Source organism: Taeniopygia guttata, chromosome 3, assembly GCF_048771995.1.
Source record: "Taeniopygia guttata chromosome 3, bTaeGut7.mat, whole genome shotgun sequence".
NCBI classification, from domain to species: domain Eukaryota; kingdom Metazoa; phylum Chordata; class Aves; order Passeriformes; family Estrildidae; genus Taeniopygia; species Taeniopygia guttata.
This window is the reverse complement of record NC_133027.1, coordinates 96,393,458-96,410,865: the sequence shown is the minus strand read 5'-3', so window position 1 is coordinate 96,410,865 and position 17,408 is coordinate 96,393,458. Positions and strand designations below refer to the sequence as shown.

Here is a 17,408-nt window from a genome sequence, read left to right as displayed (position 1 = left end):
TTATTCTTTTCCTTTCTTTCTAAGAGATTCTCTTTTCTAGTATTTGTTGTTCTACCTGCTGCTTCTGAGAAAGTCCCCCCCACCCCCCATGTTGCTGTCTGCCCTTAGACAAACTGTATCACATATGATTTCACCTGCATTGTCAACAACTCGGGGATCTTTCTAGAGAGCCATGTTTATTCTGGATGACAGGAACTGAATTCTGAAACTTCATGTGCTTTATTTATACAATAAAATGAATAATTAGTGCTGGCAAAACATCATGTAACTCTACACTTCCTCTTCATAATCTCCTTTGGAGTGCTGTGATGTCACAAGGAAGATGTTCCGTAACCTGGATAGCTGAGGCTGTAACCACCCTGGGACAGATCTACACTGAACACTGCTAACCTCAATGGAAAGTTTGTCTGGCCTGAAAACACACCTAATCTAAAGGCAGAGACCACGGAGCTTCTGTTACACAAATTTTGCCTGAATTTTAAACCTTGATCTATTTAATTTTGCCTTCTTCCCAAAGAGAGTTCCAATACTGCACACATCTCACAGTCAGGTCTCCTTGAAAAGTCCATCTACTCTCACAGTATTAGAAAAAAATTAGGCTGTAATTAAGCAGAGTTATTAATCTTTGGTCACTTGGGACCTGAAACCTATTCATATTAATGTCAACATGAGTGTTTGCTGCTACAGTCAGGACTGCACACAAGACAAGTCCCTCATCATTTCTCAGAAGAGAAGATAATCTTCTGGGGGCCAATGCCTATTCTGCCTTCGTTCACAGCTGTGTTTAGCTGGGATGTTGACCACTTCTGCCAGTTTATCACCAATCCTTTTTCATTTTTTGCATCTCATCCAAAGAACACCATTTCCCTTGTCACAGGCACAAGCTGCCACAGTTCACAGCCTGGTTTCTTCCCTAATCTCAGAGCTCTGCCAGCTATCCAGAGAAGAAATAACCATGGCTGCAACAGCAGAAGTGGTCTCTGGAAAATGCTTTCCAAGATTCCTCTTCTCAAGAGCGTACAACTATCAGGATCTGCTAAAAGTTTCAAACTTCCCCCCCTCAAAAGACACTTAGATCTACAAAGGTAGTCATTCCTTACCTAGACAGATAGACAGGATTCAAATTTTGGGGCCAACTGTTCTTATGCTCTTTCAACAAACTCCAAGTGCTCAGTGTGGAGCCTCATCACAGTTTCTTCAGGACAAGGCAAGGGGAGGTTTGATGATTTTCTTTACAAACACCACATCCCTGCCTGCAAGGGTATGAAACCAACATTTCTCTGTTCTAAGTGGGATCCAACAGTGTCAGGATTAAAGTATTGCTGTAACTGGATTGCTTCCTGTAGTCACAAACAATAATCAGGTTAAGAGATTTCCTTTCCCTCCTCTTGGCTAGGCTGTGAGTAGGCAGAAGTTACAAGGCAAGTGGGGGGCTGTTAAACTGTTCCTACTCAGTTGTTTGAGAGGGGTGTTCAGGGTTGTTAATTTTGCCTCCTACTCATTGATTTAAAGGCACATTTACCTATGCAGGGAGCAAGTGCACCTTGCTGCACAAACCATGAATGAAACAGACTCCTTGAAACTAATCTCTCAACTCTGCATCCTTGCACACCACAAACCCACACAGATGCATCACTGGAGAGAACACAGCTGAAACAGCTTAGCCTGAAAATGCACTGTTCTCTCCCACCTCCTTTCCTGCACTCATATCAGCTCTTTCCAGGCTGCCTTCTCTCCTCCTTTCCCCCTCCTGATTCTCAATACCACTCCACTAGAAAAAGACAGCAAACCCTGAGGATGGTTGACTTACCTCCACAGCATACCCAGACAGCAAATAGGGGGTTGGAAGACAGCCAAGTTCTCCACCACCGGGGACCTAACAGGACCTCCTAGCTTCCTTTAACCACAGATTTATATGAAATACGATTCTTTGAGACAGTTGCCCTTGACAAGACAGTACAAAACTGGGCCAATAGATCAGAGGTTGAGAGAGCTGGACAGACACTGTGTAATTTCCTAGCAGATTCCTGTATGAGGCTACAACTCATTGGCTGTGTTGTTCACAATACCCAAATATTTAGGAAGGAGTGAGAAAAAATAAAAAGGAAAATTAACTGAGGACAAACCATACCAAGCAACTGCTGCCCCACCGTGTGAACAGGAGAGTTGCAGTGACATAACTACATTTCCTGGACCCTGCTATAGCAAGACTTTATTGCTCTTAGAATGATGCAATTTAGAGTTAAGATCTGGATTCGGCAGAGACATAAGATTTCATCTGTCACTGCCACTTTTAAACTGTTGGATGAATTGCTTCACCTCTGCTTCCCCCTCACCCATGTTTATTCAAACTATGGAGTAAAACCCCCACAAAACAAGCAACATTTCACTGTAGCACATCATGTAGCATCTACCACAACAGGATGTGAGACTCTGCCATAGCCTCCTGGCATGTCCTGTCACACAAGCTGAATTCCTGCTAATAAGGACACTGTCAAGTAGCATCTCCTGAGGATGCATTAGGGTCTGCCCAAACAGCCTGCACCCTGGCCAAGCATGCACAGCATTCTACCCAGTCATGCAGCCATCAGCCTCTCTCATGTTCCACTACAAGTTATGTAGAAACTCACCAACTCAACCAGGAGTCTCAGCACAAAGAGCCCTTAAAACCTCAGCAGAAAGTCCACATAATTTCCACACACTGCTCTCCAAGCCTCAGTCTAGATTCCACCAGCTCCCATGGGATTCCTTTCTAGCAGGCTGGGCAGCAAGGCAAACTCTGCTAGCACTCTCACTCTCAGGTGGTTTTTCTCCACAGTCACCCTATCACATGCAAAGAAAAAGGCAACACTGTGGCATGGAAACAGCTGTGAACAAAGTAGGGAGAACAGGAACATGAGTCATAGCTGCGGCTTCGGGGAGGGAAAGGGCTACTTCAACTAGAAGGGCAACTTCAGTATCTGAACCTAAGCCTCACTTCAGCGTCCAAACCACAAGGTCACCTTTCTGCTTTATTTTCAAACAATATTTTCAAACTTTTACTTGTTTAACAAAGAGCACATGACCAAATTCATTGCTGATGCATACCAGTCTCCCTATATACCTTAAAAAGAGCTTACTAACCAATCCACAGGGCAGTGGTAACATGCTGCAGTGCACTTTTAAAATTATCTTTTCTAGGCAATAAAAGGGGTACACTAGGTGGGACACATCCCATCTTTACCTGGTCGCTGCTTTACTTAAAATCACTGTGTTAAAACTTCCAGTTGTTCACTGGGGTCTACCCAAAAGCTATCTCAGGATAGACAAGAAATAGTGGAAGTCTTCAGCAGCACACTGATCTTCTCTCATTTTAGCCATGCTGAAATTAGGCATCAGCAGTAGTATGGCTAATGTCATGGAACTTTCTTCGCAAATGCAACAGATTTTGAAATTTTCTCTCTCCCTATGCAGCAGAATTGCTGTACCAGCTGCCCCCAAATCCAAGGCTGCTTTAACAAATGATGCTGCAGTGCCAGTTTAGCGGAGAGCAGCAGTCAGCGGCACAGACAAGGTGCATACGCAGCACAGCTGCTTGGAGCCTCCACAGCCAGAGCAGCCTGTTAGATACCTGTTGCTGCTCACTGTCTCCAGGCTAAAATAAAATGTGTTAATGAAGTAACCACCACAAAGTGGTGATTACAAAAACACCACTTGCAGCCTTTTCTGCAGAAAAGAAAGCACAAGAGCTTAAGACATGGTGACAAGTACCTTTGAACCAAGTGAGAAAGTGCTAATGGGGATGCAGAACAGACCACATTCTCACACTCATCACCTGGCACAGTTTACTGGGATACACCTCCAAGCCTGCTGTGCCAACGCAGCTAAGCTGGGAAAAGTGTCGAAGTCAGGTCAGGGTTAGGTCACTGATACACACCAACTCCTTCCATTATCCAGAGTGCCCTGGTAAAGACCTACACACACACTGGCAAAAAACACTCATGTGCCACACAGCAGCCTCCCTAAAGTGTAGTTAACAATTTTCCTACTAATGCTTAATGTAGAGTTCACATTTCATTACAGCCTGCTATTCCTGAAGAAGCACAGACACAATACTGTCATCCCTTCCACTCCCTTGGCTTTTATCTTGAGCTGGCAAGCACCTTAGATCTGAATCCCTGCAGACTCAGGAATACTGTACCGTGTTAAGTTACACCTGGGACAACAGCACAGGCAGGGGAGAGACTGAAGCAATACAAGCCCATGAAAGAGTGTCAAACCAGCATGGACATCCGTTTTTGAAGATTCTTCAAAAAATTAAGAAAAAAATTACATTTTAAAAAAGTTTAATTCTAAAGAGTTGCACAGTTAAGATTCTTCATTCAAAAGAGTGATTCTTACCAAAGCTGGCAAATTTGTTCTTAGGCTTTTCATCAACACAAGCTGTTAATAACCAGTGCCTGTACAATGCAGTTCTCTGCTCAGATCCTTGTGGGTGGAGCAGGAGCCTGAAACAAGGCTGACTTGTCCATACTTTCACAAATCAGTACAGCAACAGATAAAATCACCTCCAAATAGTATTAACATTTCAGCAACACACAGATGAGATGAATACAGTGTAAATGCAGAGCAATGGAAATGTTGTCCTTTTATCTGACTGGAAGTTAAGGAACATAAGAGGCAGGGGAAAAAAAGCTTGAAATGTCAAGGGACTTGACAAACATCAAGGAGAAATTTAATCAATTATTCATACACACAGCAAGTGAAATCCAAACATCCAGACTTTGCTTCTGACAAAGGAGCACACAGGAAAGGAAGAAATACCTGGAACAAGCAGCCTTGAGAATAAGGTATGAGAGAACTGAAAGAAATGTCGACTTATGGGACTGTATTTCAGGGATGCACATACAAGAAAGTTCAGAAAGTCTAGAAGAAGAAAAAGGTTGATATTCATTAACACTGAAAAAATGTAAAAGGCATTAAGAAATTACCCAAGCATATCAAGAACATAGGTCAGCTAAAAAATACAAGCCATACAAGAACAAAATGAGGTCGTTACAGCTTCACTAGGAATAATCTTTAAATTATGAGAAAAAATCAAACTACTTTGAAAGCGAAGAATTAAGACTCTGATTGAAAGATTGCTTAATTACAGGTCTGCAAGTCAAGCCTGAAGTAAGGAAAAAATCGTGAGAACAGTGTCAAAAGTATCACAAGCATGTGCAGAAAAAAGTGAATGTATTGATAAGGCAGAAAATAGACTAGAAGAAGACAGATGAAGGAACATAGAGGGAAATCCTAAATACACAGGATCTCTTCAAAATGTATATAAATAATGTAAATCTGAATTACCCTTATTTAAATAACACAGATTCAGAGACACTACTTGAATTGTTACTGAACATGAAACAGCAGGAGAATCAATGAGAGGCTTTGCATGAACAGGATCTTCTCCCCTGGTAGAGAAACCTATCAAAGAAAGGAAAAGAGTAGCAGAACCCTTTAACAGGGAGTTACTCTTATTCTAACCCTGCTACCTTTGCAACAGTCCAACACCTAATTGTTAATGGTTTTCAGTTTTGGAAAAAGGAACTAGACATGAGTTCTGCTGTCATCCTGAACTGCCTACACTGATAAGAATTTATTTATCACATATGCAGAAAAACAGTTAAAACTACATAGCTGAGCATGGAACCTGGACATTTTTTGTCCAGGAAATGGTCCCACATTCACTGGTTTTGGATCTCATGCTACTTAAAATATGTTTGCACCGAAGAATAAGAAATATGATAAGAAATGGAGGTTTAAAAATCAGCATGAGTAGGTAAATAAGGAAAACACAGAACAAACATAGAACAGGAGTTCTAATTTACTAGATAGGACCCCTCACTGAGTTAGGCCACAATACAGAAAAACAGGGCATGAGAGACGGCAGTGGGCTGCATTATAAAGGAGAGGGCATTGCAACAGGCCAGCAGAAAATGTCAGCGTAATTCTGGGCTGTGTGCACTGAGGCTGAATCACTCTGCAGAGCAGGGAGTGGTCTCTGTAACCACAGTTGCAATGTGTTCAAGCACCTGAAGCATTGCATTTCTCCTCTCAGTACACTGCAATGAGTATACTGAAGTATCCAAACAAAGCCTCATTTATCTAAGAGACTTCTAGCTACAAGAGCAGTATCACTTGAGCTGTCAGCTTCCCCAGAGGCAGAGACAAGTTCCTGCTGCCACATCCCACACAGAGGAGTAAGACACTCTCACTTCTTGTTTCCCAAAACAGTGTTCACCAGCTTTGATGTAGTTAAAAAAAAACCAAAACAAACCAAAACAGAAGCACAGCTTCCCCATCAGCTGGGATGCTGAAAGCTTGGACAATATAACAACAGAAGGTATTTGGAAAATAGCTCTGGCCATATGCTCACCTGGCATGCCATAAAATGCAGCATGCTTTTTACCTCTGGCTCTCTTTTGGAAACAACTTTTAAAGCTGACAGGAGACACAGCTTTCAATCTAGAATCATTCCATGTTCAAACAACTAAACAAAAGCATCAGCACAGACTTAAGCACAGAATGGATCCCTAGGGGAACCCTGTAAGCCACTGGTGCTCAGCAATTCCTTCTTTTGACAGAATAAAGGTCTGTGGATTGTGATCCCCGAGAAGTGTACACAAACGACATGGCTGCTAATGATCAGCCACAAGTGACTGAGGACGCCAGAGGAAGAGGAATGTGCACTCGTGGTGTCCAAGCACAGCAAGAACAATGCAACATTTTTAATAAACCATCAGACAACTGTTGCAACACAGCCTGGCTAATGAATGAAGCACTGGAAAACAAGGCTAGGACGCAGCATGACAGGTCCTTCAAATAAAATTAAACCCTCAGGGAAGTCACTATTACCATTTTGCAAGGACCACACCCCCCCATCAATCATATTAGGAGGGCACACTTGTCCCAGGTTCTGCTCAATTATTGTATGCTCAGAAGGAAAACAAAACACTGCCAGAGAAGAAATCCCAAATGTGTTCCACTGCCACAGAGAGCTACAGATAGTGGACAACATATGAGACATATTATCCTGCAGGCCTGTAGCCAAGCCCATGATATTAAGAATAATAAGCCATCTGATGGCTGTTTAGAACATTTTGTTTTCTATATAGGACTGAAAGGAAATCATAATTCAAACACAGCATATCACCAGTTATAAGAGACTGTTTCCCTACAAGAAACTGTGGCCTCTCCTAAGCACTCTGAGTCTGAAGCTACATCGGTTTGTCAAGGAATCATAGTGTCTTCTGAAGGAACAATCTGGAATCATTTAACATTCCCAGAGGTGCAACTCTGTAGTTTATCCAAACAGAACAGATTTTGCTGAGGTAGGAAGTTTACCATGAAAATGTCTAATTTACCCAGGAAACCACTCAAGAACATCTCAGGCAGATAAATACATATTATTCCTGCTGGAATAAGCATTTTTTAAAGGAACACCCAGTGCAGATGCTCTTCATTGCCACGAAACTCTTAGGGGGTGTAGAAAAGACAGGCAATGCCCTGTGCTGAGAGTAAAGAGACCCCTGAGCCCACAGCAGCCCTTTCATGTAGCTGTGCCAGAGGAGAGCACGTTCCCTCACACCACATGGCAGGAACTGTCACTGAAAGGATTCCTGGACCTCAGGCAATGGGAAGCCTGCAACCACACCTGCACAAATAAAATGTTCACCTACAATCCATGAGTAGTCAGGTAATGGACACTGGCTGCCCAAACAGGAAAACTGGCTTGCAGAGACAAGAGCATTCACCTCATGGAACTTCAGAGGATCACCCTAGCTGGCACTTTTGGGGATATTTCCAGTTGTACTTGCAACAACCACTCTCATTCCAAGAAGACATTCATTAGGCTGTAATTTTCCAAATCAAAAGTTTGCAATTGATAATGATAGAGAATTCAGAGCACCTGCTGGAATGTTATATCCTGACGGTACACATACACAGTCCTATAAAGTGAGCCCAAAACACATGCATTTCCCTCAATCAATGCTTTTATAACAACCATAAACAGGAGACACTGTGTTCGAGCACACTGTGGGGGTGGCAGCAAGATTTGGAATGTTTCCTCGTGCATTGTACTGAGATACAAGATATTGTGGATGAAATGCAGTGTATTTGAATCCTTGCAGTGCCATTCACAGCATAATCTACACAGGTAGAATCTGCTTTTGCAGCCTGACCTCAACAATACTGATGCAGCAACCAAAACACAGCTTGTATCTCTCACCTCTAACTAGAAATATGATTACTTATCACTGAAACAACATCCACATAACACTGAACACAGTAGCTGTGTCATGGAAAAAGTGAACACAATCACACAATCTTATCTTGTTTCCTAATTAAGAACTCACATTTATGGACGCTCAGATGTTAAAAGAAAAAAAATTAAAAGAGCAGTCCTATTAAAAGAGGTGGAAAATACCACTATGTGGAAATAACAAGACCTCAAGCATGTTTGCACAAAGTCCTTTGACACATTTTTTCCCAATGTACTGCCTGACCAACACACAAAACAACGAAAACACAGTAAGACATTACCTTGATGCAGACAGACATTTTACCTTGGCAATGCTCTAGTCCACTTCTGGCCGTCTCCACACAGTGAAAATCTACTACTACCCCTAAGGGGATCTAAAGCAAGGCATCTCAATAAAGACACTCCCACCTCACCACTGCCATAAAGACTTCTACTAAGATAACTATGAATAGAAGTTAAGGCTGATTGAGGGACTATTTTAACCAAAGCATACTTCACATCCTGCATCGTGAATTAAGCAGGTTTGTTTTCCTTCTAAGGCACTGTGATGGGAAGCCAATAATTTTGAGCCAATGGGTAGCCCCATTGAAGAAGCAAAGAACATTTTTTATAGTTTCCAGGTGTTTACTTCCTTCTGCCTTTCTGCATAATAGCCCACTGCCCATAAAATTCAGCTCTGCCTCCCCTGGTAGCCACTTAAGCCAAAGGCAGCTGGGGTCTAGGCTATGCTCAGCCAATTCATAAGAAGGTCATCAAGAGGTCACAGATCTCTCTCAACTTGGCCCTGAGAAGAGAAAGACCCCAGCAGACCTCCACCCAGAGAGCAAGGCAATTTCCAAAAATAAATGTGGACTTTGTTAAGTGGCACATGCCCAATGCAGCCAGAAAAAAAACTTCCATTACAGCCAACAGCTGAGCTTAGAAAACCAAGATCCTCCCGCAAGGTATCAAAAGTCCTGCAGTCATACTACTGAACTATTCCATGCACTAGGGCTTATACTTCCCACTGTCTATTTTTATTGACCCAGACTCTTTCTGGTAGCTTGAAGGCCTCCCATCTATCCTGTATTATGTATCCAAGCACACAGCAACCCCACAAAGGTTGATCCAGTCCAGTCACACTCCTGCAGCAGCCAGAGCTACACCTGCAGAAAATTAAACACCTAAGAAGAAGCACAGGGACAGCCAAGATTTGCAATAGAGACTACAGAAAAAGAAATCATCTTCTATAGCATTAAAACCAATGCAAAGTTCTTCTTTCTCCAGATATGCATAAGTATGAAAAAACACAGACTACACATGCATAAGAGACAGAGAAGCCCAAGGGCATTATTGCCCATGGATGGGAATTATTTTGCCACCACTACCACCCCCAAAGCACAGCGAGACCAGAGACCACCTGTGCTGGGCACTGGGACAGTCCAGCAGAGCTCCTGCCTTGAAGAACACATCAAGACTATACCATATACAAGCAGATCAGTAGAGAAAGAACATGGGCAAGCAATAAGGAAGCACAGTGCACAGATACTCCATTAACAGCTCAGGTTTGGGGCTTGAGCTGCCTTCAGCTTCAGTGAACTGAAACACTTGCCTGACACACCCCCACCCATGACCTGCTCAGTCAGAAAAGCTGGGGCTAACTGAAGACTGGAAAACACAGAAGCACCAGTTCCACACTGGTCACTGTGGACTGTGGCCACTGGCAGGGCTTCTCCAGACCTGCTGACTCTACAGACATGACAGCACATCATGTTAGAGCCATGGCCTCTGAAGGAAGAATTAGCTTCCATCAGTTTCTTCCCATCTTAGCAGATGCTGTGTTAGAAGACATTTCAGAGATGATATTTCAGATGAATTTCACAGAAGTTCCCTGCAAGCAGCTGTGTCAGATGGCTGCCCCCTGGGCTGTCAGCACACAAAGAAGCTTGTGCATTAGAACAAGCATCTATACAATGCTAATGGAAACTGTCCTTGTGAGAAGACACAGGATTCATTGGGCCAAAAACCAGTTCTACAAACAACTTTCAGACTGATTACACATCAATTGTCACCCACTGGCATCCTGCCATCCATGTAACCCTCTTCTACACTCAGACTCACTATTCTCAGTCATTCTGTCCATGGTTTGCCCAAAGCAGTTCCCCTCTCCCTAGCTCCTGAAGCACTTCCATTTGTGAAGCCTATGTACATGCACATCCTTTACCATCACTAAGTTCTGGGTCTTGCATATGCAAACTTTTTCTACAGGAAGTCAACATGATAATTCTTTCCTGCTCCCAAATTCTAGCTTGGGAGTAACCTGCCCACAAATGAACAACACCTCAAGTCACTTTAAAGCTATGAAATGATCACTTGCTTCCTGCTCCACACAACAGCCTCAGTATGTGTCATCAAAGCGTGCACAGGCTTTTAGCAGACACATGTTGCAAAGTCCTTCACATCTGCTGCCTGCCGAGCCCAGCACTCCCTTGGGCACCACAATCACAGAGGCTTTCTCTAGTAGCTTGGAGTATTTTGGAATGTTTCTACTCCAGCCCATCTGGCCACACAGTCACTGAGTTTCCCCCTAAAAACATATCTGCCTAGCAAAGCCCTTTCACAAAGGCTGGTATCCTGCTGCCCTACAGGAATGGGTTTTTTACCCCTCTTGAATTTTACACCTCTAATTTTGGTGAAACATTTGAATACATCACTGCAGACAACACACCACAGCCCAGAGACACAAGGAACCAGGGTGACTTCCTGAATCTGCCCTGTAACTCTCATGAGAAGACCTGGTAAGATGAGTGGGCCAAAGGACACCCACCCACCTCGTTAACACATCAGGCACCTTCAGGCTCCAAGACAGGTGTTCACAAGCACATCTAGCCTGGACCATACCTTTAACCATACAGACAGCTATAACATCCACAGCACTCAGCTTGTCTCCCAGCTCTGATAGAGATACAACTCTGAGTTCAGCTGGCAGCACAGTGAATCCTTCCTGTTGCTCCCTATGGTCTGGAGTGTAGATGACACAGGCCCATGGATGCCCGCTGGCCACTGCCTGGCTTCACGGAAGCGGCAGCAGGGCCATCACGGTTCACTTCGGGGGCAAAGAGGCAGCTTTCCAAAGCACAGCCAGGATGATACACCCCCTTCTGCGATCCACGGTCATCGCAGCTCGCCAGAGGCTGCAACATGGAGGCAACAGAGCCGCGCTCCAGTGCTGTGCCCCCTGCCCCGCCAGTCCCCAGGGCCGCTCCCGCTGGAAGCACAGCGGGGGCCCGAGTGCGCATCAGCCCCTGCCTGGGGCCGGGCCTCCCCGCCACCGAGGAGCGCGGCCCGGCGGGGCAGGGATGCTGCGGGGGCCGCCTCCTGCCCGGCCCCGCTCGTGTCCGGGCTCCGCGCAGCCCCGGCGGCCGGGCGGCTCACCTGGGCACGCAGCTCGGCGCCGACCGATCGATCTCCCACGTGGCGAAGAGGTTCATGGGCACCTGCATCGGGCTGCCCACCGCCATCGCGGCCGCCGCCGTCGTTGCCGTCCCGCCGGCCGCCGCCGGAGGCCCTGCGGCGGGGCCCGAGCCCAGCGCACCGCTCGTCGTCGCGGCCGCCGCCATCGCCGCCATCCCGCCGCCGCCGCCGCCGTTGGCGCTGGGGGGCGGCGCGAGCCCCTCGCCTCAGCGACGGCCTCCACCCCGGCGCGCGCGCGCGCGCGCGCGCCCGCTCCTTCGCGGCCCGTGACCAATCAGAGCGCGGCTGGGGCGCGGGCACGAGCCAACCGGAGCCAGGAAAAAGGGCGAGGACCGCGGCTGATGGGAAACAGCCAATCGGAGCCGAGCGAGAGGCGAGGCCGGGGCGGCCGCTGCCCAATCGGAGAGGCCGGCGGGGCGGGGCCAGCCAATGGGAGCGGCGCCGCTGCCCCGGCTTGGAGGGGGTAGGAGGGCGCGGCGTCGCTCCCTTTAAAACGCATCGGTCTCCGCCCGCGGGAGCGCGCCCAGGGGTGCGGTCGGGCGCGCGTCCCACCGCCAGGGCTGGTCCATCTGTCTGTCCGTCCCCGCACCCGGGCAGCGGCGGACAATCCCCGGGGCTGCCCCGGGCCTCGGCCGTGCACGAGCTGCTCTGCCGGCGGTGGCGGTGAACCGGCGGTGAAGATGTCCGCGGGAACGCCCGCGGCGATGGCGAGCCGTGAAGCGCCGCGAGGAGAGGGTGCCCTCAGGGCTGAACGGCAGGGCCGGCCAGCGGATGGGCCTGAGGAGGAACAGAGCAGCTGGACCAGGGGCACGGCGGGATGAAGCCAAAAGGAAGGCGAGACCTCTGACTGACTCTTTCCTCGAAACACTTGGGAACTCCGAGCAGGCTACGGGAGAAAGGCAGAAATCCCCTTCAGTCCCACTGCATGTCTCGAGGGCAATGCAGCAAAAGGAGGAACCTCGTCGGCCAGAAACTACAAGTGGTGGCTGTCATGGGCAAAAGCCATTTGTGACCTGGAGACCATGCCCAGAGCTTCAACAGCTGAGAAGGCGTTGCAGATTATAAAGCATGTGCAGAGCAGAGCATCCCTAGGGACAGAGCTGAGGACACACCTGCTGCAGCTGGACAAGTGCACTCTGTTCTGGTAGAAAGCATAAAAGTTCCCCACTGGACCTTGCCTCTAGCAGAAGTATCTGTCTGAAATGGCTCAGAGAAATCTCATAATCAGAGTAGGGTGATAGGGTTGAGGGCTTCTGAAAGGAAGCAGAGGTGATCTGAGAGCTGCATTGAAAACTATGTGAAAGAAACAGGCAACTCAATAGTGGTCAAACCAGAAAACAAGGAAAAGCCAGCAGCTTCTGCAGGGACCTGTGCTCCTAAATGCATTTAGCAGTGACAGTTTTCCATGGATGCAGTGTTATTCCAGGCAGACTGTATAACATGGCTCATGCCAGTGGAGGAATTAGACCCAGAAAAGTGGCATCAGCAAAATCTTGCAAAGCAGCCTAAAACATCCATGGTTTCTGATGTCAGTCTTGAGTACTGTGTTTTCAAAACATTACCAGTAAACATTCCGGGGGCACCTTCCTGAATACTGATGTATAATTTGTAGTCTGTCCCTTGCACCTCTTCTTTTTACTTGCATTTGTCAGGTCTACATTAGCTCTGCTGTTGGGGTTCAGGTTGGTCAGTAACATGCTGGTAATTCACATCAGATTCCAGTTTGACTAGATGGATAATCTGAACCATCATCAAACTTTTACTTCTTGTTCCCTGCCCACCTTCCAGGCCCACTTCTGCATCTGATAAATGGCATGGGTCTCAGCAGAGTTGCCCAGACCTCCTGACTTGCTCACAAAACAGCTTCATTGCTGCTTTAATGCATTTACTTTCATTTAAGTAATCATTAATGCACAAGAGGACCTTTGCTTTCACCCTTGACAGCCTTTGTTCTCTAAGAACATTTTCTAGGGGATCTTAGCAGAGGCCTTTGTGTAAGACCAGCTGGACCAAGGATGAGCTGCATTTTCATAGCATTCTGCCAATTGATGTGGAAACCTGGGCTTTGCAGCCAAAGAGAGTCACACAATGGTCATGGCCTTATTCTCAGCATTTTCACTTATCATTGACCTCAGCTGGACATCACCACTGCCTTTCCCCAAAGCAGCTGCTGGCTTCAGAGGAGCTTGCTAAATCTAGGGTCTTGATTTACCCTGAGAAAACCCACTGCAGTCCCTCCCCAGCTGTTTGCTTTTATCCATTTGCTTTCTAGTCTGAGTCACCATTCCTGGCTATTTGTGTGATACTTTAATAGCATTGAGTGCTCTAGGTTTTCAGCGACGCCTGCTCACTTCCAGGAGATCAGAGGCACCTCCTTTCTGAGACCAGGGCAGTCTGCTGAGGTGACTGCCTTCCAGACACTTCCCAAGGGCTGGCAGACCTGCTGCTCCCCCTTTCCCCCACCTTTCTGAAGGATGCCCATCACTTCCAGCCACCTCTGCTCTGCCCTGGGGCTGTCATGGTTTACAATCTGTGATGCTTTCTCAGAGCTGTTGGAGCTCAGGGCACAGTCACCAGGTCATAAATGGTCTTTCCCTGTGGCAACCACCACTTGCAGTTTCTGGTTGATGAGGCTCCTCTTTTTTGCTGTGTTTTCCCTGGAAGGATGTTCAGTAGGACTGAGGTGCATTTCTCTGCCTCTTTCCCTCCAGCCAGTTCCCTTCAAGTACTTCTTGCAGCTCACTTGGGTTTTTTTGGCCTTCTGGCTTTTTTACAGATGAATTTATGCATTTGTTCTGAGGTTGTTTCAATATGCTTTATTTATTTGGGGGCTTGTCTACACAGCCCACTCTTCCTTTTTTTCCTGTCTTCATGTTTTATTGACTTTGTGCCTACAACATGACCTACCTACAGCTGTGCTCTTCCACACATGGTGGCTTTTCCCATTCTTTGAGGTCAAAATTATTGTGTGTTTTTCACTGCAAGTCCCAAAGCCTGGTTATCTTCCATCTTAAACAGAGGCTGATAGAGTTTGTCATCACATTCAGCTGCTTTCCCAGCTCTTCTTATGCTGAGACCTTTCTGTGTGCCAGCCACCCACTGAGATCTGCTTCATTGTGGATAAGATCCTTGAGGACATCAGGGAAATGCTCTTCAGCATCCAGGTAACCCATTTGAAATGTGCCTTTGAAAAGCCTTTTACTTCTTTTCTTTTATGTGTCACAGTTTGAAGCTCTCAGCACGGTCCCCAGGCTACTGCCAGCCTTTCTCCATTACAGCCACTGCTTGTTGTTCCTTGCTGACAAACTTCCTCTGCTTCCCGCAGCTCCCCTTTGAGGATGTTAACGTGACTGATGGATTTCTCCATCTGTCTCCCAACAGCCTTTGAGTGCATTGCTGTCACTGCCCAAAGGGACTTTTTAGCACCAGTGATGGCATGAAGGTTTCATGAACAGAACAGGGCTAAGCTGAAGATGCTTCTCCACCCAGGTCTGGAGCTGGCAGCAGCCAGAGAGCAGCTATGTGCCTGGGAACCCTGGTGTACCCTCTGTGGTTCCTTTCCATTTTATCCATGATACAGGTGCATCCACATACCAACTCTGGCAACCTGGTTCCAGCACAGTGTTTTAGAGAAGCACAAAAGAATCTGTTCTTGTTCTGGCTCCTTATTTTCATGTGCCTTGTTAAAGCAGCTCTTTACTGCTTCCCACGCAAATGGTGTCACCTCCTGTCCTAGTCTCTAGTGGAGACTCAGGGGTTTTATGATTCCAGCTCATGGATGAATCATCTTGTCTTTAGCCCCATTGCTTGGTAGGTTCCTCCAGCACCTCTATCCTGCCTCTATCATGTGGATACCTCTGTGGTGTCCCCCTCCATGGACAGAGACCTTTTGCTCCTCCCTGCATCCTGCAAGAGACTGCTCAGATAGTGAGAGTCAGTGCTTCTGTGTCCTGGAGGAAAGAAGTAGATTTTTGCAGTGTTGGCTTGCCCTCTTGTGCCTCATGTTGCTCTTCACTCGAGTTGCAAGGTCTTCTTTCATTTTTGGAGGCAGTTTGCTTTGGCTGCTTTATTCCCCTGCTCTTTCAGCCCTTCTGGGGATTGCTGTTTGTTATGGACAAATTCAATTGGGGAGGCTAATTATAGATAAATCAATTAACAAGAATTTATTAAGCAAGCGGTATTAAGCAAAAGAACAGCGCTGGGCGGCTGGGGACCCTCTGCTCTGCCACGGTGCACCTTCCCCTTTGACCATTTTGTTTTTATAGTTCCCTTTTTTTTTCCGGTTGACGTATTTTCTCTCGATGCACTCTGTGCCGGTGTAATTGGTTGTTAGGGGGTCTTTTTTTCTTTTTTTCTCTGCCCTTGGTGGTCATAGGAATGAAGGCTCCTTATCTTCTTTGCAGATTGTCCTTGGCCTAAAAGTTAACTTGTATATAGTTAGTTACACAGTTTTCTATGTTAGTTGCACCTGCACAATTCTTAAACAGAATACATGCTGTTTACCCGGGCCCCCTCCCCCTCTCCTCCTTCTTTTCCCACGTCTTGAGATTCCCTACTCAGTTCAAATTCTTATCCCCTTCAATGCTTGTTTTGATGAACAAAGACCTTTTTATTTATTACACTGTTTATTCCTGGGTTAGGAGAATGCTCCTGCAGCCAGACTCCTTACCTTGTTGCACCTGGCTAACCCTGAGCTCTGCTCCCTTCACACAGGACCTCCACCTGCCTGCATCAACCAGTCCACACTGTGGGACACGTGAGCTAAGCTTGGATGCTTAGCTAAGCACTGGTCCAGTGCCTCTATTTGCCAAGGACACCACAGGTTAGATTTATGTGTTACTGGTGGCAGCTGAGATCCCCCAGGGCATTAGATCCAACAGGGACCTACAGCCACTCTGTCAGCAGCTGGATGCAAGGAGGGCTGCACTTCCCCGGCACTGTGTCACTTGCACTTGTCCTTGCTCTCAGATCTATGCCTGATTTTGCTCATAGCCCATCTCCAGAGGTCTTAGAGCTTCTCTGTCTTCCAAAATACATGTATTTACAGTGAGCATTTCAGAGAGGAAATACACTGAAAAACCTTCCCTGTGTAGCTAAGACCTACATCACTCAGAAGAAAGTTTGGAGTTAAATGCAAGAACCTGCTTAGGCTGATAGAAGAGCAGTTGCAGAGGGGTATGTCTACCAGGGTAATCAAACCTTTTGCCTTCCCTGGCCCGCTCTATCTGCACACAAGCCGCTGGTGGTGCCAAGCCCACCTGTACCAGAGCCCGGCGAGGCTGGGGCTCTCCAGGACCCTGCAGACCGGCACGGCTGGGTATCAGGTCATGAGTTCCCCTGCCTTCTCCACCCAGCAAGGTCAGGTCGCGGCCCCAGTCCCTCCTGGAGGGCAGACATCCTTGTCAGGCCAGGCTTCCCAGGGCGCCACTGGTTCGCCCGGGGCCTCTGCTGGGCTGCGGCCCGTGGGTCTGGCAGGGGCAGGACGGGGGCTGGAGACGCGTGGGGACGCAGGCGGCGGCCCCGGGGCGGCAGCGGATGGGGACAGGCGGGCGGCGGGAGCGAGCCCGGGCAGGGGCAGCGGACCCAGCGGAGCGGCGGGCGGCGCCGGGCCCGCGGGTGAGGCGGGGGCCGCCGCAGTCCCCGCCCGCCGCCCGCCGGGAGGGGCCGA

General features: G+C 47.4%; 1 protein-coding gene and 1 long non-coding RNA gene across 6 annotated transcripts in view; both read right to left on the bottom strand.

Moving 5' to 3' along the window:
* Window positions 1–11,989, bottom strand: part of LOC100220079 (phosphofurin acidic cluster sorting protein 1) — a 54,245-nt gene extending 42,256 nt beyond the window's left edge. For 2 of the 5 annotated variants that reach the window (XM_030268913.4, XM_030268915.4), the window contains exon 1: window positions 11,702–11,989. In XM_030268913.4, coding sequence (XP_030124773.1) covers window positions 11,702–11,895 — 194 coding nt within the window. In that variant the 5' untranslated portion in view covers window positions 11,896–11,989. Of the gene's footprint in view, window positions 1–2,630; window positions 2,650–8,591; window positions 8,810–11,701 lie in introns of those variants that run through there. The other 3 variants (XM_072927459.1, XM_072927460.1, XM_072927461.1) reach the window with 2 other exon arrangements.
* A 3,888-nt stretch (window positions 11,990–15,877) lies between these two features.
* Window positions 15,878–17,385, bottom strand: LOC115494487 (uncharacterized). The gene is made up of 2 exons (XR_003959518.4): window positions 16,999–17,385; window positions 15,878–16,155 (listed from the first exon to the last, which is right to left on the bottom strand). It is a non-coding gene; the product is annotated as an uncharacterized lncRNA (long non-coding RNA).
* Between the last annotated feature and the right edge of the window lie 23 nt (window positions 17,386–17,408).